The sequence below is a fragment of the Oncorhynchus gorbuscha genome, linkage group LG17 (genome assembly GCF_021184085.1).
Source record: "Oncorhynchus gorbuscha isolate QuinsamMale2020 ecotype Even-year linkage group LG17, OgorEven_v1.0, whole genome shotgun sequence".
Lineage (NCBI taxonomy): Eukaryota > Metazoa > Chordata > Actinopteri > Salmoniformes > Salmonidae > Oncorhynchus > Oncorhynchus gorbuscha.
In genome coordinates, this window is record NC_060189.1 from 50785609 (window position 1) to 50811895 (window position 26287).

The following is a 26287-nucleotide window of genomic DNA, read 5'->3' on the forward strand; positions in this document are numbered from 1 at the left end:
CTGACACCGAATAAAATATATGAAATAATGAATCCAATCTACAAGCTGGCTCTTTATGCAGTAGCAATTGAGACTGGGAAGGAGGTTAAGAATAAATGGACTGGTTTACATCTCCTGATCTCCCGCATCCTTCTATTTCAGTGTAAGTCACAATATTGCAAAGAAAAGGTATCTGCAGTTTGCGTCCCCCTTCCAGGTAGGCTATAACAAGTTGCCCTTATACACAGATATAGGATCAGTTTACTCAACAGCAATCCCTTCCTTAAAAACGATTGTGGAGGAAACACACAACTGATCTTAGGTCAGTTTCTACTAGAAGACTCCTTGCTAACTAAAAGACACTTCACTTTGCCCTGTTGTTGTAGCCTTATGTTACACCCTTATCTTATCCTAGAAAATCAAAGTTCACATGTGTCTTATTACAGTTTGAGAAGGTTACTCACCAGCCATGTTTGGGTTCTGTAGAGTTGGTCTGTCAAGTCCACTGTTCCGTAATCCCTCAGCCAGGGGATGACCTAATGACCCACACTTGGGTCGTGTTCACTAGAAACCAATAAAATGCAGGCTCGCAAGTTGAAATCTGTTCATTTATTACTTCACAAAGAGAAGTGCCCCAGAACATCAGTAAAAACACTTAAAGAGATTCTCCGGTACTTTGTAAACTTTTTTAGCCAGTAGTTCTGAAAGTAATGACCACGAGCCAAAAGTGGTCCCCGGAAATGAAGTACTATTGTTACGTCACATATGTGCAGATATGTGCACCATGTCATTGCTCTCTCTCTGCTGTGTTTGCATCCTGCTAGCTGTCACTCAAATAGCGAGGGGCTGGCCTACGTGGGGGGGAAATGGCGCCACACAGCTTCCAGAAAACAGTTGGGCCTTCGTGGCTAATGAAGTAAGACAGTAATTAGGCATGTATGAACTACACATGGACGCATCCAACCCTAAGCGGGAGGTTGAAAAAATTCAAAGTTCCGGAGCGTGTCTTTAAATATGACATTTTCTATTCAAAGCCTATTTATAATACATTGTTTTGGATCCTCTTACATTCTCTTCACCACATTGCCCGCATAATATGATCTTATTATTACAAATGGAATAAGATCAGTGATAATGATGAATGTTCTCCAACACAGAGGTGGAAGCACAGTATGTGAAAGTTGCCCCATGTTCTGCGCATGTAATCATAAAGCATCTCAGAGTTGGAGTACAGATCTAGGATCAGGTCCCCCCCCCTGTCCATGTTATCTAATTCATTCTGATCTAAAAGGCTAAACTGGTCCTAGATCACCACTCCTACTCTTGAGAGGCATAGTTGGAGAGCAACTGTGATGTGGATGAACCAACATTTTTTTTCTTCTTCTGATGCTCAAATAAAATAAATGGCAAAGCAAACTCTCATGTCTTAAAAAGATGAGAAAACATTCCAAGCGCATATATATATATATATATATATAGCAAAACTATAGCTTTACATTCTCATAGTGCAATTCGGACACTATAGGTACTACACATACCATTACATGGCACAAAAGTAGCCAGAGTGCCAGTCTGTTTGTGCAATCGTGTCAACTCCTTTTCAAACGTGCCATGTTTGTCTTGCAATAGAGTTGGGGAAAGCACAAACAGATCTGAGACCAGGCTACCACCAAAATACTTGCTTCCCAGGCACTTACAATAAAGCACACACATTCAATTTATTACATATCATTACATACATACATTACAATATTCTCTTTCAGATTCAAGCGCTACTAAGTCACGCACGCGGTCTCCATCACAAATGGCACCCCATACCCTACAGAGGGATTTAGTGGGATGCACACTAAATAAATAGCCTAGTAGCTCCAATGCACCTGCTAAATGAAGCCCTGCTCCAATGAGGTGGTTCTACTGTCGTTGTCATGGGGACAGTGATATCGGGGTTCAGGTGCATCCACCTTACCTCATACATTACTTGTTAACTAGTAATACTGTTTGTTATATTTGACCTAATACAGTACTGTTAACTAGCAACACTTTTATTTGACCAAATACAATACTATGAACTGTAAAATACTGTTTTATTTGACCTCATCGAGGGCTGTTAGCTGTAAATAATGTATTGTTTTTGAATACCGAAGACGGTTGGTTGATCAGATTCAACCAGCTTTTGGAGTTGATTTGAGCAACACATCTGTACATCTATATTATCTCGTACAGTACTGTAAACACGGTTTAACATTTCAAGATGGTTGGTTGGTGGGCTGTTTGACCAGATTGAATCAGCTTCTGACAAGTGCTCTTTCTTGCCCACATTTATATATATACTTTTCTTTTAAACTAATCTACAGCTCTTTGTAAGAGCTCCTTTGTAACAGCTCACCTTGAAAGGTTTCGGTGATGGGTACCGATTGGCATTTCTCTTGAACTACACAGACATTTCCCGTTGCAATTTTATCATACGCAACAAGTTCAATGACATGATTATCTAAAAGCAAAATTCCATCAATGTTGCTGCAAACTAGGCTGTGCCTGCACAACACCTCGCATACCGTACCACTGTCCTGAACTTAGCTATGATTGGCGGAAATAACAATGGATGATGTCATCTCAAAACCTCGGTTCTGTCTCACATGGCACCCTATTTCCTATTAGGGAATAGGGTGCCATTTCGGACATAGCCGCAGACTTGACCAAGTGGGCATAGTACTTAGTGGACTTACAATGACAGGTCTGACATGGAGATAAAGAAGGGGACACAGGGAAAGATTGCAGGTGCAGATTGATAGTCAAATTAATAGGGATGTGCAGGCCCCATGGGCTGGTGGTCTGGGCACATGTACGGGGAAACTGTGGTTCCCCTTCTCCACCATGTCTCCTCCTAATCTGTATTCTCCGCTAGATGTAAAGACACAATAAAGACAAGTATAGATACAGGGAGTGAACCGGAAAAGACAAACAAACAACGACCAATAAAATATTAGTACCAGACTGGCTGCTAGGCCTAAATTAATGAAGTGACTGGGGTGGTGAGAGTTGGGTGGGGGAGGTAGTTCAATGTTACACCAGCCAATCTGATAGTGAAATAAATCTACTTCCTGTCTACTACAGAATACTGAGAGTTGTGCTTCTGGTTGGTGGAAGGGTGACCTGAAATGGTACCAATAACCTTCATGGAATTTCTGGTCAGTGTAAATTTTATTGCTTAATTATTGAATTGCCGAACCTCAATTTCCATTGAGATTTTCTATTTCACGTTTAGGCATGAAATTATGTTTTTAACTAAAATAAATATTAGTTAAATGTATATTTTAGGATTTCTTTGGCATGTCATACCTAAAACAAAAATGAGTGTATTGAGTGTGTATTTTGATGTCAAATTAAAAAGGGCTTAAGGGTGACATGTCCAAACTCCAGTGCACAATATTGTCATCACTGTCCGAAAATGACAACCATCATTTGTCATCGTCATGACGATGGTCTATAATGATATTTTACAATTAATGACTATGATATTTGACAGTTAGTTTGGTCAAGATTCTTAAGCTTAATTGCTGAGATGTCCATTAGTATGGTTTTTGGTATGGCCATTTTCTGGTTGCCGTAAGGTTTGTCTCTCTCTTTCTGATTGGTTAGCGGCCTCCCTCTCACACTCCTCCACCTTCTCTCGCATCAGGTTCCTACGGTGATAGATCAGGTATCCGGGCAACAGGAATCCAGCCAATGAGGCAATGAGCAGGCTCAGGTTGATCTGTTGATCGGAAGATAGAGTTAGTCAGAGAACTAACGTGTTTGAGACATACCTTTCTAATAAATCTTATTGCCTCAATTGTCTGTTTCTGCCTATTCACATGAATGTATTAATTTGCCTTACAATCTCAGTAGTACAATGGCAAAGCACGAATGTCATCGTGTGTGCTGTGTGTGTCTGCATGCATGTGTGTGTGTATGCTCTGTGTACGTGTGTGTGTGTGTGTGTGTGTGTGTGTGTGTGTGTGTGTGTGTGTGTGTGTGTGTGTGTGTGTGTGTGTGTGTGTGTGTGTGTGTGTGTAGCCTCACCCAGTAGGGGTCTCCTCCCAGGTGTCCCACCATGATGACGAAGAGAGGCTGCTGGAGGAGAGCGAATAGCGCGCTGATCATCGACTGCATCCCCGTCAATGTCCCAAAGTGATTGGACGGATATCTGGAAGGGGCGGGATGTATGGTTACCTCCCCAATCAACACTGACAGCACCTTACCTGTGTTTTATTAAGATAATACATATTTTTGATTTTTTTTTGTGTTTGTAGCAATTTGTGAATTGTATCCAATACTTTAACCTTTCACTGCTATTGATATGTAATATAGTTTTTTCTAAATTGTGCAACAAACAATTCCCAAAGCTATCTGACACACACACACCTACGGATCTTACTGAGACGATCATAGCGATCATAGGGTGGAATGTTCTGGAAAGCAAGCGTCCAACAATGTGTTTAGTTGACGTTGTAATGTACTTACACGGCAGCATAGAGTCCTCCGGCACAGGAGTGGACGAAACCCCTGACCATGGTGTGGACGATGAAGGAAATTATCTGGGAGGGAGGGAAAGAGAAGGCGAAGGAGAGAGAAAGGGGGGGGGGTATTAGGAAAATAAAAGGATAGGGGGATGGAGAGGGAGAGAAATTGTTCATTTTATTTGGCCATTTAAAAACACAACACAACCACACACGTGGATACTGCCGCATTTTAAAATCATCAAGGACGACACGAAAAGGTTCCATTGTGGCCCTAAACATATACTAAACACTAAACATATACTAAACACTAAACATATACTAAACACTAAACATATACAAACTAAACATATGGTTTAGACTGGACAAGAGTTTTTGCAGAGATTGAGAGCTTTCCAGTGATAACCACAATTAATATTAGCAGCACAGATGTGCAGCGCGGTTTTGTTAAGCAGTGGGAACGACACATCACACCCAGCAGACACAACCTACATCAGCTGGTGAGCTGAGGGGGAGCAAGCAATGAGTGTGGGCAGACAGGCTCCACTCAGGCTCAGCCTCCGATTATACACATCACGCTGGCGACTCTCTTGTATCCCCATAGCTAACCAGTCACCACCAGCCTTCTAGTTAGCTACCCTTTGGCTGGTTAAGAAACACAAGCCTCTTTATGAAATGAAAAACAATAGCAGCATTGAGATTAATAGTAAAACAACGGTCTAGCTATGTTTTTTTTTATCTCCCTTGACTATAGACAAGTATAGAAAAGCCTTTGAATTTGTAGTTTCACTTAACCCGTCCACTTTCCCCACTGTATTTCAGAGCCAGGTTCTGTAGTCAATGTAGCCAAGTCTCAATCTTTTCCTCAGAGAAAACGGCTTGATTCTAGCCCTTAACGTTCAAAAGATAGACTACATGACCAAAAGTATGTGGAACATCTCATTCCAAAATAATAGGCATTAATATGCATAGGCATTAATAGGCATTAATAGGCATTAATATGGAGTTGGTCCCCCTTTGCTGCAATAACCACATCCACTCTTCTGGGAAGGCTGTCCACTAGATGCTGGAACATTGCTGCTGGGACTTGCTTCCATTCAGCCACAAGAGCATTGGTGTGGTCGGGCAATAACGCCTGGCTCGCAGTCGGCGTTCCAATTCATCCCAAAGGTGTTTGATGGGGTTGAGGTCAGGGCTATGTGCAGGCCAGTCAAGTTCTTCCACACTGATCTCAACAAACCACTTCTGTATGAATACCACTTTGTGCACGGGGGCATTGTCATTCTGAAACAGGAAAGGGCCTTCCCCAAACTGTTGCCACAAAGTTGGAAGCACAGAATCATCTAGAATGTAATTTTATGCTGTAGTGTTAGGATTTCCCTACGCTGGAACTAAGAGGCCTAGCCCGAACCATGAAAAACAGCCACAGACCATTATTCCTCCTCCACCAAACTTTACAGTTGGCACTATGCATTCGGGCAGGTAGCGTTCCTCTTTCATCAACCAAACCCAGATTTGTCCGTCTGACTGCCAGATGGGGAAATGTGATTCATCACTTCAGAGAACGTGTTTCCACTGCTCCAGTGTGAGCTTTACACCACTCCAGCCGACGCTTGGCATGGCGCATGGTGATCTTAGGCTTGTGTGCAGCTGCTCGGTCATGAAAACCCATTTCATGAAGCTCCTGAAGAACAGTTTTTGTGCTGAAGTTGCTTCAAGAAGCCGTTTGGAACTCGGTAGTGAGTGTTGCAACCCAGGACAGATGATTTTTATGCCTATGGGCTTCAGTACTCAACAGTTCCGTTCTGTGCGCTTATGTGGCCTGCCAGTGTTGCTCCTAGACATTTCCACTTCACAATAACCGCAATTTGAGAACTGACTTGTTGGAAAGGTGACAGTATCATGTTGAAAGTCACTGAGCTCTTCAGTAAGGCCATTCTACTGCCAATGTTCATCAATGGAGATTGCATGGCTTGTGTGCTCGATTTTATACACCTGTGTGTGGTTGAAATAGTTGAATCCGTTAATTTGAAGGGGTGTCCATATACTTTTGGATATATAGTGTATGACCCATAATACTGCCGCTACGGTTTTTTTCTTTCTATCTTGCATTGGCGGGCCGCATTTGACATTAATCAAGCATATCGCGAGCCGTACTAAAACTAGGCCACATGCGGACCTTACCGTTAACCATTTGTTAAGGCTACACCTTGTTCAGTCATGTTACCTCATTTGCCAGCTATAATTAACAACCTGGGCGCGCGTTCAGTAGGACGCAACGTTTTTGGAACGTTCAGATATAAATGCTATTTCGGACACTTTGAATAAGAACTAACATCTCATCTGTTGATGGAATTTATATCTGAAACGTTTGAGAACGTTTTGCAACTGAACATGGCCCTGGTAGCGTTACAGCAGCCTATTCATTCATAGGTTGCATCTCCGTCACTTGGTCGCGTCAGTTTATCTCAATACTTTGTTATATACCCTTTGTTGGCAATGACAGAGGTCAAATGTTTTCTGTAAGTCTTCACAAGGTTTTCACACACTGTTGCTGGTATTTTGGCCCATTCCTCCATGCAGATCTCCTCTAGAGCAGTGATGTTTTGGGGCTGTTGCTGGGCAACACAGACTTTCAACTCCCTCCAAAGATTTTCTATGGGGTTGAGATCTGGAGACTGGCTAGACCACTCCAGGACCTTGAAATGCTTCTTACGAAGCCACTCTTTCGTTGCCCGGGCGGTGTGTTTGGGATCATTGTCATGCTGAAAGACCCAGCCACGTTTCATCTTCAATGCCCTTGCTGATGTAAGGTGGTTTTCACTCAAAATCTCACGATACATGGCCCCATTCATTCTTTCCTTTACACGGATCAGTCGTCCTGGTCCCTTTTCAGAAAAACAGCCCCAAAGCATGATGTTTCCACCCCCATGCTTCACAGTAGGTATGGTGTTCTTTGGATGCAACTCAGCATTCTTGTCCTCCAAACAGCCGTGCATCCTTCGAAACAACCCTGCTAAGCCGCACTGTTTCTTGACACCGCTTAACCCGGAAGCCAGTCGCACCAATGTGACGGAGGAAACACCGTCCTCCTGGCAACCGTGTCAGCGTGCATTGCGCCCGGTCCGCCACAGAAAGTCCCAACAGCGTGATGGAACAAGAACATCCCCTAACCAGGGCGACGCTGGGCTGATTGTGCACCGCCCCATGGGTGTCCTGGTCGCGGCCGGCAGCGACTGAGCCTGGACTCGTACCAGGATCTCTAGTGGCACAGCCTTAGACCACTGCGCCACTCGGGAGGCCCCCCATATATTCCTATCGGAAACATTTCCACAACGCTGTGTCCTGTTGAACGCATCCCAGATGAGCTGTGTGTGGTAGGGTCATGTGGCTGTCTTCTTACCTGTACAGGCAGGTTGTCTATCATCTGGATGACTCCGAAGGTGACCAGTAGAACGTTGGTGATGATGAAAGCACGGATGGCGTTTGTCAGTTTCTGGATCTTCCTGTCTCTCTTCGGGGGTTCAGGTTGGCTGGAAAGAAGAGGTCAGGGATGAAAAAAATATTTTAAAAATGTAAGTATCAGGAAAATACCAAGGGTTGTGTTTATTAGGGAACACCACAGAAGACATTTAAACAGGAAAGCGAAAAGTAGCATTTTAGTCCGTTTTCTTTAGTTCGATGTCTAATGAACACAACCCGGGCTCTCTCTCAACATGCCATGCTTGGTCCTTTCTGAATTACTTCTCCCTTAAAGAGAGTGGCGCAGTGGTCTAAGGCACATCATCTCGGTGCTAGAAGCGTCACTACAGACACCCTGGTTTGAATCCAGGCTGTATCACAACCGGCCGTGATTGCGAGTCCCCATAGGGTGGCGCGCAATTTGCCCAGGGTTGTCCAGGTTTGGCCGGTGTAGGCCGTCATTGTAAATAAGAATTTGTTCTTAACTGACTTGCCTTGTTAAATAAAGATTTAAAAAACAATAAAGACAGCTGATTGACCGATTTTAGTCACCTCCTGTCCTTCTCTCCATAGGGCTGAACAGCTTATGTCGCCATCTAGGGGTGATTTTGTATTACTGCATCCCAGGCACCAATAGGCACATGCATATAAAATACCTAGGGCCCAGAGATTTTCTTGGTGGGCTGTAAGTATAAACACTGTCCAATCAGCATGATGGATGAGATGGGTAGTTTATAACTGAAGTTCCTATGTTCTCTCTCTCTTTCTCTTTGTTCCGTTCTCTCTCCGTTTCACTCTGTCACACACACGCGCGCACACACACACACACGAACGTGCACGCACACACGCACACCTCTGGTCTACGTCGCACTCCTTCATCCTCCAGTCCATGATGTAGCCAATCAGAGGACAGGTGAGCAGGCAGAGCAGCTGCAGAGAGCCAAACACTGACGAGTAGAAACCCACTAAGGAGAGGAGACACACGGTCAGAAAACACACACACACATACGTACATGCACATACACAGTCACTATGCATTACCACACACACACACACTCTCTTTCTCTCACACGCCCGAACGCACGCACGCACAAACACACCCCTCAACGCACACACACAAGCTTCCAATACCAAACCAGGATCTCTCTCTGTTTCATCCTCTCACCTTGTTGCTCTGCCTCCATCAATAGCTCCTTAGAGGCTGAAAACAAAACAAAAAACACACAGAAAGTCAAGGAAGTCACAAATTCACGCCCACTGACATCATAACAAATCCCAGATGCCATTCTCCGACAACTGTGACCATCCGGTGCCACAGATATTCAAGTCAAGTTTTATTTCGTCATCTCAATATACTTGACAAAAAATAAATATGAAGATATGTGACAGAATAAAGAAATGGCAGACTAACCGCTGCGTTCATGTTTTGTTGAACATCACTTGAAGGGAAACAGAATGTGAGCTACTACGGAATCAGTCTGCTTTCACAAGGCAAATGGGGCAGTGCCCACGACTTAAAAGCCTTCACAAGTGATTGGTCCTTACGGTGTGGGTCGCCGTGGGTAACCAGGAACTCCAGCATCTTGTTCATGGCGCCCATAAAGAAGATGATGCGTAGCTGGGTCATCGCCATGGTGATGAGACTCCACAGGAAGATGGGCGAGCAGACTGAACTACGGAAAGGAGGGCCACCTGTCGGGGGAAAGAAGGGGAGGGGCGGGGGTAAGAATTAAACATGAGATAATGACACTAGGCTAAGTTACTTTCTCTATTTGTTAACACATTTGTATTACATTGAACAGATTAAAGTAGGGTTGAACTCAATACCGTCCATTTATTCTGGTTGGTGAGTGAAGCCATGGAAGACCAGCTCTGACCGGTTCCATATAACTATCCGGTTCTAAGCAGTTATGTCTAGTTCTGACTGGTTCTAACCGTTTTTGTTGTTGATCCCATGCTATTCCTCACCCTGTGTCTGTTCTCCAGTTGGGAGCTGCTCTGACGAGGAATCTGGTTCCTGCTGCTTCGCAGCCATCTTCTCTTCCACCGTGGTCACATGACTGTAGAATCTGTCCCCCGTCACCTTGTCATCCATCACCATGCCACTCAGCTTCACCTCCTTACTGTGGGAGCAAGGGGGAGGGAGAGAGGGAGAGAGAGAGAGACTCCTTCAACGATTTTTGGGTTACTGTAACAGTCTATAACGTTAGAGTTACGTCATGTAATGTTGTGTTTATGATAGTAACGTTGTCATGAATACTGACGTGTAGCTGATGTCCTCCGGTGCGGGGAAAGACTCCCCCGGCCAATTGAGGAAGCAGTTGAGGAAGACGAGACCGGCTAGCCCCGACCACACCCACATGATCACCCTGAAGGACACACCTAGATCATAGATCAGCTGGAGGGAAGAAACAGAGGGATGGAGGGAGAGAAGTAGAGGTTAGAAAATTCAACTATAATATATCACGATATCAAGTAAAGCCATCAAGTGATGCCTTACTGTGTATCCTCAATCAATCAAACCAATCAACATTTGTCACAAGGTGCTCAAGGTAACAAACACTGACCTAAACTCCCAGAGGGAACTGAAGAGTAACTCTCCTACCTTGACTCCAGGGAAGGTGACGGCTGAAGAGGCGTAGGAGCCGATCATTAGAGACAGGATAGTGGAGCGCACGTTCCCAAACATGTTGGGCAACTAGGAGACAGAGAGAAGGGGGGCCAGAGAGGTAGTGAGATGGGAAACAGCGAGAGTGGGAGATAGAAAAGAGGGAGGGAGAGGAAGTTGGACAAAGATCACAGGTGAGCAGTGGCTGTATTAACTGATTTTTTTTTGTGCAAATTGATGGAAAATGAAACGCAGAAATACTTTGTAGAAGCATTTTTGGCGGCGATTAGAGCTCTGAGTCTTTCTGGGTAAGGCTCTAAGAGCTTTGCACACCTGGATTGTACAATATTTGCCCATTATTCTTACAAAAAACAATATTCAAGCTCTGTCAAGTTGATTGTTGATCATTGCCAGACAGCCATTTCAAGTCAAATCAAATTGTGTTTATCACATGCGCCGAATACAACAGGTGCATGTGATAATTGTCAATAATGACAATCACCTTACAGTGAAATGCTTATGTACAAGACCTTAACCAACAGCGCTTTAAGAAGTTAAGAAATGTTTAAGTAAAAAAATAGATAAGTAAAAAAATAGATAAGTAAAAAATAGAAAATAAAAGTAACAAATAATTAAACAATGTGCGGGTGCACTGGTTAGTCGAGGTAATATATACATGTAGGTAGAGTTAAAGTGACTATGCATAGATAATAAACAGAGTAGCAGCAGTGTAAAAGAGGGTTCTGGGTAGCCCTTTGATTAGCAGGTCAGGAGTCTTATGGCTTGGGTGGTAGAAGCTGTTAAGAAGCCTTTTGGTACCAGACTTGGTGCTCTGGTACCGCTTGCCGTGCGGTAGCAGAGAGAACAGTCTATGACTTGGGTGGCTGGAGTCTTTGACCATTTTCATGTCTTTCCATAGATTTTCATGCAGATTTAAGTCAAAACTGTAACTAGGCCACTTAGGAACATTCACTGTCTTCTTGGTAAGTAACTCCAGTGTATATTTGGCCTTGTGTTTTAGGTTATTGTCCTGTTGAAAGGTGAATTCATCTCCCAGTGTCTGTTGGAAAGCAGACTGAACCAGGTTTTCCTTTAGGATTTTGCCTGCGATTATAGCTGTATTCCGTTTATTATTTTCCCGAAAAACAAACTCCCTTGTCCTTGACGATGACAAGCATACCCACAACATGATGTAGCCACCACCACACTTGAAAATATATGATAAATATACAATGTGATGTGTTGTGTTGGATTTGCCTCAAACATAACACTTTGTATTCAGGACAAAAATGTAATTTCCTTGTTGCAAACATGTGGGCATGTTTAGGAATATTTGTATTCTTTACAGGCTTCCTTCTTTTCACTCTGTAATTTAGGTTGGTATTGTGGAGTAACTACAATGTTGTTGATCCATCCTCAGTTTTCTCCTATCACAGCCATTAAACTCTGTAACTGTTTTAAAAGTCACCATTGGCCTCATGGTGAAAATCCCTGAGCCGTTTCCTTCCTCTCCGGCAACTGTTCGGGTGGACATCTGTATCATTGTCGTGACTGGGTGTATTGATACACGATCTAAAGTGTAATTCATAACTTCACCATGCTCAAATGGATATTCAGTGTCTGCTTTAAAAAAAATTTTTTTTAAATACAATTCTACCAATCGGTGTCGTTCTTTGCGAGGCATTGAAAAACCTCCCTGGTATTTGTGGTTGAATCCGTGCTTGAAATTCACTATTTGGTTTAGCGACCTTACAGATAATTCTATGTGCGAGGTAGAGAGATGGGGTAGTCATTCAAAAAAAAAAATATTAACCACTATTATTGAACATTATTATTAACTTATTAGGTGACTTGTTAAGCACATTTTTACTCCTGAACTTATTTAGGCTCGCCATAACAATGGCTTGAATACTTATTGACTCAAGACATTTCAGTTTTAATTTTTTTAAACCAAATAAAAAAAACATTTCTACAAACAAAATTCCACTTTGACATTACGGGGTATGGTGTGTGACAGAACATCTAAATGTAATCCATTTTAAATTCAGGCTGTAACACAGCAACATTTGGGAAAAGTAAAGGGGTGTGAATACTTCCGGAAGGCAGTGGAAGTGCTCAAGATGCAATTCCATGAAAGTAACACCAGGTGGCGATATGAGCTGTTCCATCTTTATGGAGAGGGTCCTAATACGCAGCTTTGCAACATGTGTTAGGTCAGTTACTCTGCTGCTTTAGGAGACACATGCTAGCCTGAGGCAGGGGGAATAGCCTTGCTTTGTATTCACAGCCTCTGACTTGGCATATAATATTGCTACACAAGTAGAAGGTTGATTTTAGACATTTTTTTGGTCGCTGGCACTTTTGCAAAACAAACCGTTTTTACTTGGAAACGGTAGAACATGTGGACATATGGGGTTATGAATGAACAAATGCCATATACAAGAAGTCTTGTAGTTGCCTTCCTATTTCCCTCACTCATTCTCTCCCTTGTCTTTTTGGAGGACGTTGTGCAAGTACTGAGCGTCTGCGTGACAAAAATGCATTTTTTGTTGTGGTTGCTGTGAATGAGTGTGTGCGTGGAATTGTGCAGGTGGCACAGTAGAAGCAGTGTCGTCCTTAACCTGCCGAAGTAATACCCAACACAAACAGCTGTGAGCAGTTCCCCCTGTGTCGTGCCGACGACACTGTGCCAGTGCCAGCCTACGCAGATATAAAGACACACCATCCTGCCAACCACTATATGAAGAAGTTTAAGGAAAACATCAACTCAAATTGCTCCTTTTGTAATGACCACCCAGAAAGAGTTGTGCATCTTTTTTTGGCATTGTATGCATGTAAGAAAACTGTGGCAAGACATCAGTAGGTTTATAATTGAACACATTTATGAAGATTTTACACTATTGTGGAGAGATGTACTGTTTGGATTCTTTACATACAATAGAAATAAGCGGAATAATTTTTATGTAATTCATTTCATTATTCTTTTGACCAAATTTCATATACACAAATGTAAATTTACAAACAGAAAACCACATTTTCGTATCCTACAAAAAGAAATTGAACTGTATTTTAAGACGGTTAAATGCTCTACTAACAAAAAAGCTGTTAGAATTGTAAGTATATGCATGTCCCTTAAGGTCCTTGTGTAATTGTAATGTGATATTGTACCCCCTAGCTCGATTGTCCATTGTTTGTAATCTATGTATGCTTGTGTTCCCTCATGTGCTTTATGTATTGATTTGTTGTTAATAAAAATAAAAATAAAATAAAAAATAAAAAAGATATAAAGACACACAGATAACAACGTACATCACGCCAGGCTGTGTGTCGTCACCACTCTCTCCCCCTTTGGAAAACATCGCCTGATCTCGCGAGCTTGACATGAATGTTCGCTGCACAGAGCGGTAAATTAGTTCAAGTTAAATATAGTGACAACACGTACTGTGTCACCACACTGAGCTTAAATACATACCAGATATTGTGACAGAATTTCTCTATGGGGGCTTAAATCAAATTGATGTGATTTAGCCTTTTTTGTACATTGTATATAAACGTACAGACTCAGAGCAACAGCACTGTTTGCACTTCTCTTTATAGATGTGTGTTACGATTTGAAGTCGCACCCTATTCACTATATAGTGCCCTACTTTTGACCCCTATGTGGTTAGGGAATAGGGTGCCATTTCGGATGCAAACTGTCACTCCACACTGTGCCAAGCTGAGCTTAAAGAGTGATATCAAACACCATTGTGCTAACCTCTATTTAAAGATGTGCAATACACCCGGAACCTATAAAGACAGCATCCATGTAAACAAGTTATATAAATCATTTCTATAAATAATAACTCTGTGTATCGTTCCCATCCGTCATGCCTTCACTATTTGTTCAATAGAAATCTGAAAATACAGAAAAGGTGGGAATTACCACTCCTTCATAAAATATATATTCTTCTGATGCTTCTGATGCTTCTGATGCTTCTGATGCTTGGGCTTCTGATGCTTCTGATGCTTCTGATGCTTCTGATGCTCTCTCTTTTAACAAATAAATGCAAAAAAAACACAAAAAAAACAGGAAGAAGCAAAAAACACACACTTTGACACCCTATTTCCAGTTGGTCACTCTAAGTTTAACTGAGGACAATATCCCACTCTCTCCCTCTCTAGATCTTTCCTGTTTTCCACAACAGTCTCTCTCCCTGTTTTTCCATTCTTATCACTCCCCCCACCAATTTAACCCTGCTGATAGTGACATACCAGCCAGTACCACAGTTTTCCAGACTAAGTAACCTGACCAGGAACAAACCTGGTCAGGCTATACACTATATAGAACCCCTAGGGTTGCTATATGAAGTGATAGAACCATTTTTGGTACTACATAGAAACCCTTTTCCTACGAGTGTAGTTTTAGCCAATAACTAGGAACTGCAGGTTTCCCTGGTCAAGTCTTGGCAGAGGTACGGATAGAGTTGCCCCATAACCATGACCATTCTCTCTCCAGGTCCTGTCGATCAGTGTACAGGTCATGGCTGAACCATCAGAGGACTTCAGGGGCCTCAGCTACGTGCCCCAACACACACTACCATGGACATGGACTGACAGACAGAGACAGGCAGACAGAACCAAAGGTTGACATTATTTTGGTGGATGGAATGAAAGAGTCCATGACTAGGAGGGAAACGTGTGACTCGTTTGCCATGTCGTGCAGTGCAACCGTTTACTTGCATATGCGCCTAAATATTTTTGCTGCGACCTGGAGCTTTAATTTAGGAGCACCAGTGCGCCAACATTTTGGGGGGATTCTGGCTTCATTACCTCCTATATTTACATTTTTCATCTTAGGTTCACACACACATGCCCTTTCATGTGTGGGTATCAGAGGAGGCTGGTGGGAGGAACGATAGGAGGATGCGTGAATTGTAATGGCGGGGATTAAATTAATGGAACGGTCTCAAACACACCCAACATACGGAAAGCAACGCCATTACAATGGGCCCGTCCTCCTATAGCTCCTCCCACCAGCCACCCCTGGTGGGTATGTGTACATGTGCGTGTGTGAAAAAGGCAGAGAGTGTGTGAGAGAGAGGTAGAGGTACAGACAGAGGTAAGGGAACAGACAGAGAGGTAGAGGTACAGACAGAGGTAAGGGAACAGACAGAGAGGTAGAGGTACAGACAGAGGTAAGGGAACAGACAGAGAGGTAGAGGGACAGACAGAGAGGTACAGGGACAGACAGAGAGGTAGAGGGACAGACAGTGAGGTAGAGGGACAGACAGTGAGGTAGAGGGATAGACAGAGAGGTAAAGGGATGGAGAGAGTTAGAGGGACAGACAGAGAGGTAGAGGGACAGACAGTGAGGTAGAGGGACAGACAGAGAGGTAAAGGGACAGACAGTGAGGTAGAGGGACAGACAGAGGTAAAGGGACAGACAGAGGTAAAGGGACAGACAGAGGTAAAGGGACAGACAGAGGTAGAGGGACAGACAGAGAGGTAAAGGGACAGACAGTGAGGTAGAGGGACAGAGGTAAAGGGACAGACAGAGGTAGTTTTATGTTTATCCACCCAGAATTCCGCTACAAGACCATGGTGCTTGCCTACGGAGCTGTGAGGGGAACGGCACCTCAGTACCTCCAGGCTCTGATCAGGCCCTACACCCAAACAAGGGCAGTTCATCCACCTCTGGCCTGCTCGCCTCCCTACCACTGAGGGACAGCTCCCGCTCAGCCCAGTCAAAACTGTTCGTGCCCTGGCCCCCAATGGTGGAACAAACTCCCTCACGACGCCAGGACAGCGGAGTCAATCACCACCTTCCGGAGACACCTGAAACCCCACTTTAAGGAATACCTAGGATAGTAATCCCTCTCACCCCACCCCCTAAGTTTTAGATGCACTATTGTTAAGTGACTGTCCCACTGGATGTCATAAGGTGAATGCACCAATTTGTAAGTCGCTCTGGATAAGAGCGTCTGCTAAATGACTTAAATGTAAATGTAAATGTAGAGGGACAGACAGAGAGGTAGAGGGACAGACAGAGAGGTCGAGGGACGGAGAGAGAGGTCGAGGGACGGAGAGAGAGGTACAGGGACAGACAGAGAGGTAGAGGGACAGACAGAGAGGTAGAGGGACAGACAGAGGGGTAGAGGGACAGACAGAGAGGTCGAGGGACGGAGAGAGAGGTAGAGGGACAGACAGAGAGGTAGAGGGACAGACAGAGAGGTAGAGGGACAGACAGAGAGGTCGAGGGACGGAGAGAGAGGTCGAGGGACGGAGAGAGAGGTACAGGGACAGACAGAGAGGTACAGGGACAGACAGAGAGGTAGAGGGACAGACAGAGAGGTAGAGGGACAGACAGAGAGGTCGAGGGACAGACAGAGAGGTAGAGGGATAGACAGAGAGGGTAGGAAGATGGGTGAACTCGAGAAAAAGCAGGGAGCCTTAAAAACAGAATCAGAACAACATTCTACAAGCACAAAAAAAGAGGAATGGGATATGTCTCGATTGCCCTGGAGAATGTAAGGTCATATAGCTCATGTACCTAATATTGACTGACGGACGGACGGGTGTGTGTGTGTGTGTGTGTGTGTGTGTGTGTGTGTGTGTGTGTGTGTGTGTGTGTGTGTGTGTGTGTGTGTGTGTGTGTGTGTGTGTGTGTGTGTGTGTGTGTGTGTGTGTGTGTGTGTGTGTGTGTGTGTGTGTGTGTGTGTGTGTGTGTGTGTGTGTGTATATAATATAGTGAGAGATGTGAAATGGCTAGCTAGTTAGCAGTGGTGCGCGCTAATAGCGTTTCAATCGGTCACATCACTCACTTGAAGTAGTGGTTCCCCTTACTCTGCAAAGACTGTGGCTTTTGTGGAGCAATGGGTAATGGTGCTTCGTGGGAGGCAGTTGTTGATGTGTGCAGAGGGTCCCTGGTTCGAGCCTGGGTATGGGCGAGGGGACGGACTAAAGTTATACTGTTACTCCCATCCCCCTGCAGACCCACACTTGGAGGAGCCACAGCCCAGCAGGCAGAGCTACGCACAGGCTGTGAGAGGAGCAACTGGCCCAGCCCCCACCAACCAAATGAGTGACACTAAACAAATGCTGAGTCTACTATGCTCACATGTGATAAGGTCGAGGGTCATGGTAAGATGAGCACAAGAACTCCACCATCCTCATCCTACACCCACCCAAGTGCCATGACACAAATTCTTAAATGATAAACATATCACATTTGCATAATAAGAGTTTACTTTAATTGAAAAACCCTATTGTAATAGTTCTTGTTGGATTGTGAGTGTTTGTCTCATTTTGAAGGAAAAAAAAGTTATGAAATGTTTTTACGTGGCATGTTGAAACTTACAAGGATTGAAGTCCTCTGCTTTTGGACTAAAAGAGCAGAAACCCAGACTTCCTGAAAGAAATTGATGATGTTGACATTGTAGTTCTACAGGAAACATGGTGCAGAGGTGATGTTTCCACTGGCTGTCCACTAGGTTATAGGGAGATAATCATATGCATCCACTCAATGAAAAGGAACCAGACAGGGCAGAGACTCAGGGGGAATGCTACTATGGTATAAATCTGAACTAATTCATTCAATCGAATTGATCAAAACAGGAGAATTCTTTATCTGGTTAAAAATCAACAAGGAGGCTATCTTGACAGATAAAAACGTCTTCCTCTGTGCCACATACATTCCCCCCTCAGAGTCACCCAACTTCAATGAAGAGAGTTTCTCCATTCTAGAGGGGGAAATGAGTCACTTTCAGGCCCAAGGCAACGTACTGGTCTGTGGAGACCTGAATGCAAGAACAGCAGAAGAACAAGACACTATTAACAGTCATGGGGATAAACACCTACCAGGAAGCAACAACCTTTCCATCCCCACAGAAACAACTATGACAAAGTGAAAAACGGAGTCCAGCTCGTGAAGCTCTGTGGAACACTGGGTCTGTACATAGTCAATGGTAGGCTGGGAGGGGACTCTTTTGGTAGGTACACCTCCAGCTCTGTGGAACACTGGGTCTGTACATAGTCAATGGTAGGCTGGGAGGGGACTCTTTTGGTAGGTACACCTCCAGCTCTGTGGAACACTGGGTCTGTACATAGTCAATGGTAGGCTGGGAGGGGACTCTTTTGGTAGGTACACCTCCAGCTCTGTGGAACACTGGGTCTGTACATAGTCAATGGTAGGCTGGGAGGGGACTCTTTTGGTAGGTACACCTCCAGCTCTGTGGAACACTGGGTCTGTACATAGTCAATGGTAGGCTGGGAGGGGACTCTTTTGGTAGGTACACCTACAGCTCATCCCTTGGCAGCACACTGGGTCTGTACATAGTCATGGACCTAAAGGGGAGTCTCTCAGAGCCTCCACAGTCAGCCCAGCTAACATCCCTCTCAGAGCTCCACTGTCAGCCCACTAACACCTCCTCAGAGCCTTCAAAGCCCCTAACAGTCTCTCAGAGCCTCCACAGTCAGCCCACTAACACCTCTCTCAGAGCCTCCACAGTCAGCCCACTAACACCTCTCTCAGAGCCTTCACAGTCAGCCCACTAACACCTCTCTCAGAGCCTCCACAGTCAGCCCACTAACACCTCTCTCAGAGCCTCCACAGTCAGCCCACTAACACCTCTCTCAGAGCCTCCACAGTCAGCCCACTAACACCTCTCTCAGAGCCTTCACAGTCAGCCCACTAACACCTCTCTCAGAGCCTTCACAGTCAGCCCACTAACACCTCTCTCAGAGCCTTCACAGTCAGCCCACTAACACCTCTCTCAGAGCCTTCACAGTCAGCCCACTAACACCTCTCTCAGAGCCTTCACAGTCAGCCCACTAACACCTCTCTCAGGCCACAGTAAAATCACAGTGTATCTGAGAAGAGCAGAACCCAACCATGAAGCATCACGGCCCAATAAATTGCATGGTACAAAACAGGCCTGTAGATGGAGTGTAAACTGTACAGACATCTACCAGAAAGCAATTAGTAGCCAAAACATACAATCTCTCCTGGACAACTTTTTAGCCTTAGCATTCTCCTACAACAATGAAGGTGTACATTTGGCTGTTTGGAACATAAACTTTATATTTGACAAATTAGCCTCCTCGTCTAATCTAAAGAAGCATAAGAGCAAACCAGAAATAACAGATCATGAAAAATGGTTTGATAATGATTGCAAAAATTTAAGAAAACCATTGAGAAATATATCTAATCAAAAACACAGAGAACCAGACAACAAAAATATACACCTTCAATATGGGGAAACACTGAAGCAATACAAACACACCCTAAGAAGAAAAAAGGAACAGCACATTAGAAATCAGCTGGTTGGAATTGAGGAATCCACAGAATCAAACCACTTCTGGGAGAATTTGAATAAATAAAACAAACCTCATCAGGAGGAACTGACTATCCAAAATGGGGATATGTGGAGAAATCACTTTGCAAACCTCTACAGCAATATAACAAAGAGCCCAGAACAAAAAGATATACAAGAAAAATGACAAATCCTTGAATCAGCAGTCAGACTATCAGAATCCTGTGGATCCCCAATTACAGAAGAAGAATTATTGGAAAAACTATGCACTCTCCAACACAAAAAGGCCTGTGGTGCTGATGGTACTTTAAATGAAATGATCAAATATACAGACCACAAATTCCAATTGGCTATACTCAAACTCTTCAACATTATCCTCACTGCAGGTATTTTCCCCGATATTTGGAACCAGGGATTGATCACACCAATCTATAAGAATGGAGACAAATTTGACCCAAATAATTACAGAGGAATTTGCGTTAACAGCAACTTGGGGGAAATCCTCTGCAGTGTTATAAATAGCAACTACATCATTTCCTTGACGAACACAACGTCCTGAGCAGAAGCCAGATTGGATTTCAATTTTTTTTCCGTACGACAGACCACATTTACACCCTCCACACTCTAATTGATAAACAAGTAAACCAAAACAAAGGCTAAATCGTCTCGTGTTTTGTAGATTTCAGGAAAGCATTTGATTCAATTTGGTACGAAGGTCTTTTTTATAAACTAATAGAAAGTGGTATTGGAGGGAAAACATATGATTTTATTAAATCAATGTACACTAAAAACAAATGTGCGGTTAAAATTGGCAACAAGCAAACAGACTTCTCTCAGGGACGGGGAGTGAAACAGGGCTGCCCAATAAGTCCAACACTATTTAACATCTACATGAATGAATTGGCAAAAACATTAGAAGTATCGGAAGCACCTGGTATCACCCTAAACAACACTGAAATCAAGTGTCTGAGGAACGCAGATGACCTGGTGCTGCTGTCTCCCACTAAAGAGGGGTTACAGCAGCACCTAGATCGTCTTCACGGGACCTGTCAGACCTGGGCTCTGACCGTTAACCTAAAAAAATATATATATAATGATATTCCAAAAAAGGTCCAGAAATAAGGATGACAAATGTAAATTCTATTTGGACACAGTTCTATTAGAACTACACATATCAGGACTAAATATCAGAAACACAGGTAGCTTTCACAAGGCTGTGAATGAGCTGAGAGACAAAGCAAGAAGAGCATTCTATGCCATTAAAAGGAACATCAAAATCGAAATTCCAATTAGAATCTGGCTCAAAATCTTTTAATCAGTTATAGAACCAATTGCTCTATATGGCAGTGAAGTATGGGGTCCAATCTCTAATAATGAATTTACCAAATGAGACAAAAATCCAATCAAAATACTGCATGCAGAGTTTTGAAAGACTGTATTGCAAGTGCAAAGAAAAACTCAAAATAATGCATGTAGAGCAGAATTGGGCCAATACCCCCTCCTCATTCAAATAGAAAAAAGAGCCATCAAATTTTACAACCATCTAAAAACAAGTGACCCCAAAACATTGCATCACACAGCTCTACAATGTCAAGAGATGAAACAAGAGAAGAGTCTCCTCCGCCAGCTGGTTCTGAGGCTCAGTTCACCAACCCAAACCAACCCCATAGAGCCTCAGGACAGCACTCAGAAAATCTGGCCCAACCAAATCATCACAAAACAAAAATAAAAATATATAATCTATTGGAAAGACACCACAAAAAAATCTAAGTAAACTTCAATGCTATTTGGCTCTAAACAGACAGTACATGGTGGCAGACTATCTGACCACTGTGACTGATAGAAAACTGAGGAAAACACTATGTACAGACTCAGTGAGCACAGTCTGGCTATAGAGACCGGTCATCACAGACAAACCTGGCTGCCCAAAGAGGACAGGCTGTGCTCACTCTGCTCCAGGGGAGAGGTAGAGACAGAGCTGCATTTCCTATTACACTGTGACAAATACTCAGACCTAAGAGAATATTTATTTCCCAAAATTATAATTCAATACAAAGAATTTGAAACTATAAAAGATGAAGAAAATATAAAATATTTATTTGGTGAAAAGCCAAATATGTGTCCTCCTGCTACAACCTGAGGGACAGCCAGTGAAAAGTGCAAAGTAATGTCGATAATATTACCCATCTTGTTTTGTTTTGTCTTTCATACCACGTCATGTGTCTTTTCAGTCACGTTGACACTGGTCTACTACCATTGCTTTAATGTATTGCTGTTCTCATTAATATTGTTGTTGTAGTTGTTGTTAATGGTAATCCCATGTCCACTACTACTATTATTATTGCTGTTGATCCCACCATTTATTTACATACAAATATATATATTATATATAAATATATGTTTTTTAAATGTTTTTGTTGATATTTATACTTTGACAATGTAAGTAATAATAAACTTGCCATGTCAATAAAGTCAATTGAATGAGAGAGAGAGAGAGAGAGAGAGAGATGGGTGTCCTTGTGTGTTTTGGGAAGGGGGCAGGGACGAGCGTGTCGACAGCCCAGTAATCTGATTGGCCGACGGCCGTGTGCTAGAATTTAGAGCCAGGAGCAGAACAGCATGTGCCGTAGAAACTCTGAACACCAACATACAAAATATACAGTTATATAGCGTATAATAGTAATAGCTACAGTATGCCTCACATAGTGCATTCAGGAAGTATTCAGACCCCTTGACTTTTTCCACATTTTGCCACGTTACAGCCTTATTCTAAAATGGATTAAATTACTTTTTTTGCTTATCAATCTGCACACAATACCCCATAATGATGAAGAGAAAACAGGTTTTTAAATATATTAAAAATAAGAAACAGAAATACCTTATTTACATAAGTATTCAGACCTTTTGCTATGAGACTCGAAAATTGAGCTCAGGTGCATCCTGTGTCCATTTATCATCCTTGAGATGTTTCTACAACTTGATTGTTGTCCACCTGTGGACCAATCAATTGATTGGAAATTATTTGGAAAGGCACACAACTCTCTAAATCATGTCCCACAGTTGATCGTGGATGACAGAGCAAAAACCAAGCCATGAGGTCGTAGGGATTGTCTGTAGAGCTCCGATACAGGATTGTGTCGAGGCACAGATCTGGGAAAGGGTACCAAAACCTTTCTGCAGCGTTTGAAGGTCTCCAAGAGCACAGTCGCCGCCATCATTCTTAAGTGGAAAAAGTTTGGAACCACCAAGACTCTTCCTAGAGCTGGCAGCACAGCCAAACTGAGCAATCATGGGAAAAGGGCCAAGAACCCAATGGTCACTCTGACAGAGCTCCAGAGTTCCTCTGTGGAGATGGGAGAACCTTCCAGAAGGACAACCATCTCTGCAGCACCCCACCAATCAGGCATTTATGGTAGAGTAGCCAGACAGAAGCCACTCTTCAGGAAAAGCCAAATGATAGTCGCTTGGAGTTTGCTAAAAGGCACCTAAAGGACTCTCAGACTGTGAGAAACAAGATTCTCTGGTCTTATGAAACCAAGATTGAACTATTTGGCCTGAATGCCAAGCGTCATGTCTGGAGGAAACTTGGCACCATCCCTACAGGTGAAGCATGGTGTTGGCAGCATCATGCTGTGGGGATGTATTTCAGTGGCAGGGACTGGGAGACTAGTCAGGATCGAGGGAAGATGAACGGCGCAAAGTACAGAGAGATCCTTGCTGAAAACCTGCTACAGAGCGCTCAGGACCTCAGACTGGGGGCGAAGGTTCACCTTTCAACAGGACAACGACCCTAAGCATAGCGTTTGGATAGCGTTTTCCCAGTAAGCCATGTCTCCGTAAAGCAAAGAACGTTGCAGTCTCTGATGTCTCTCTGGAATGCCACCCTTGCTCGGATTTCATCAACCTTGTTGTCGAGAGACTGGACATTGGCAAGAAGAATACTGGGAAGTGGTGCGCGATGTGCCCTTTTTCGGAGTCTGACCAGAACATGCGGTCTCTCCTTCAGCAGAGGGAACACCCCCCTATCCACATCGATGGAACAGTAGTGGAGAGGGTAGCTAGTTTTAAGTTCCTCGGCATACACATCACAGACAAACTGAATTGGTCCACTCACACTGACAGCGTCGTGAAGAAGGCGCAGCAGCGCCTATTCAACCTCAGGAGGCTGAAGAAATTCGGCTTGTCACCAAAAGCACTCACAAACTTCTACAGATGCACAATCGAGAGCATCCTGGCGGGCTGTATCACCGCCTGGTACGGCAACTGCTCCGCCCTCAACCGTAAGGCTCTCCAGAGGGTAGTGAGGACTGCACAACGCATCACCGGGGGCAAACTACCTGCCCTCCAGGACACCTACACCACCCGTTGTTACAGGAAGGCCATAAAGATCATCAAGGACATCAACCACCCGAACCACTGCCTGTTCACCCCGCTATCATCCAGAAGGCGAGGTCAGTACAGGTGCATCAAAGCTGGGACCGAGAGACTGAAAAACAGCTTCTATCTCAAGGCCATCAGACTGTTAAACAGCCACCACTAACACTGAGTGGCTGCTGCCAACACACTGTCATTGACACTGACCCAACTCCAGCCATTTTAATAATGGGAATTGATGGGAAATGATGTAAATATATCACTAGCCACTTTAAACAATGCTACCTTATATAATGTTACTTACCCTACATTATTAATCTCATATGCATATGTATATACTGTACTCTACATCATCGACTGCATCCTTATGTAACATGTATCACTAGCCACTTTAACTATGCCACTTTGTTTACTTTGTCTACATAATCATCTCATATGTATATACTGTACTCGATACCATCTACTGTATGCTGCTCTGTACCATCACTCATTCATATATCCTTATGTACATGTTCCTTATCCCCTTACACTGTGTATAAGACAGTAGTTTTGGAATTGTTAGTTAGATTACTTGTTGGTTATCACTGCATTGTCGGAACTAGAAGCACAAGCATTTCGCTACACTCGCATTAACATCTGCTAACCATGTGTATGTGACAAATAAAATTTGATTTGATTTGATTTGATTTAGCAAACAGCCAAGAAAACGCATGAGTGGCTTCGGGACAAGTCACTGAAGGTCCTTGAGTGGCCCAGCCTGAGCCCGGACTTGAACCCTATCGAACATCTCTGGAGAGACCTGAGAATAGCTGTGCAGTGATGCTCCCCATCCAACCTGGCAGAGCTTGAGAGGATCTGCAGAGAAGAATGGGAGAAACTCCCCAAATACAAGGTGTGCCAAGATTGTAGCGTAATACCCAAGAAGACTCGAGGCTGTAATCACCGCCAAATGTGCTTCAACAAAGTACTGAGTAAAGTGTCTGAATACTTATGTAAATGTGATATTTCAAAAAAAATTAACCAGTTTTTACTTTGTCATTATGGGGTATTGTGTGTAGATTGATGAGGGAAACAAACTATTCATTCCATTTTAGAATAAGGATGTAACGTAACAAAATGTGGAAAAAATCAAGGAGTCAATACTTTCCGAATGCACTTTATACACTGAGTATACCATACATTAGGAACACCTTCCTAGTATTGAGTTGCACCACCCCCCTTTGCCCTCTGAACAGCCTCAATTCGTCTGGACATGGACTCTACAAGGTGTCGAACGTGTTTCACGGGGATGCTGGCCCCATGTTGGGGATTCTGGCCCCATGTTGACTCCAATGCTTCCCACAGTTATGTAAAGTTGGCTGGATGTCATTTGGGTAGACCATTCTTGATACTCAAAGTAAACTGTTGAGGGTGAAAAACCCAGCAGCGTAGCAGTTCTTGACACAAACCGGTGCGCCTGGCACCTACTACCATACCCCGTTTTTGTCATTCACCCTCCGTATGGCACACATACACAATCCATGTCACAATTGTCTCAAGGCCTACAAATCTTTCTTTAACCTGTCTCTCCTTCATCTACACTGTTTGAAGTGGATTTTACTAGTGACATCAATAAGGGATCATAGCTTTCAACTGGATTCAACTGGTCAGTCTACGTCATGGAAAGAGCAGGTGTTCTTAATGTTTTGTTCACTCAGTGTACAGTTAGTTATATCCGTAGAATCTATTCCTATGGTTATAATAACTAACATATGTATGTTTCAGAGGAGGCTGGTCAGAATCACATCACCTTTATTCACCAAGTACATTTACACATACTCAGGATTGTACTTGGTGACATGGTGTTTCTAGTGATAGACAACATTTAGAGACAGAATACAGGCAGCGGAGTTTAAAGAAGGTTTACATGCATTATATACAACTAGGCAGAGTGAGCATAGAGCTATAAGAGAATGAGCAGATATACAAATATACAGTGGGTATACGGTTGGAATACAGTGGGTATATTGTAGACATACAGTGGGTATATTGTTGATATACAGTGGGTTATTGTTGATATACAGTGGGTATAC

General features: G+C 43.4%; 1 protein-coding gene across 1 annotated transcript in view; it reads right to left on the reverse strand.

Annotated features, from left to right (window-relative positions):
- Positions 1-573: 573 nt before the first annotated feature.
- The window catches only part of LOC124002159 (large neutral amino acids transporter small subunit 3-like), a 37970-nt gene continuing 12256 nt past the window's right edge, over positions 574-26287 (reverse strand). The window contains exons 6-15 of the mRNA XM_046309477.1: positions 10546-10638; positions 10205-10338; positions 9909-10063; positions 9486-9632; positions 9106-9141; positions 8794-8905; positions 7882-8011; positions 4483-4556; positions 4042-4165; positions 574-3733 (exon numbers count right to left, since the gene is read on the reverse strand). Coding sequence (XP_046165433.1) covers positions 3530-3733; positions 4042-4165; positions 4483-4556; positions 7882-8011; positions 8794-8905; positions 9106-9141; positions 9486-9632; positions 9909-10063; positions 10205-10338; positions 10546-10638 — 1209 coding nt within the window. The 3' untranslated portion in view covers positions 574-3529. The remainder of the gene's footprint in view (positions 3734-4041; positions 4166-4482; positions 4557-7881; positions 8012-8793; positions 8906-9105; positions 9142-9485; positions 9633-9908; positions 10064-10204; positions 10339-10545; positions 10639-26287) is intronic.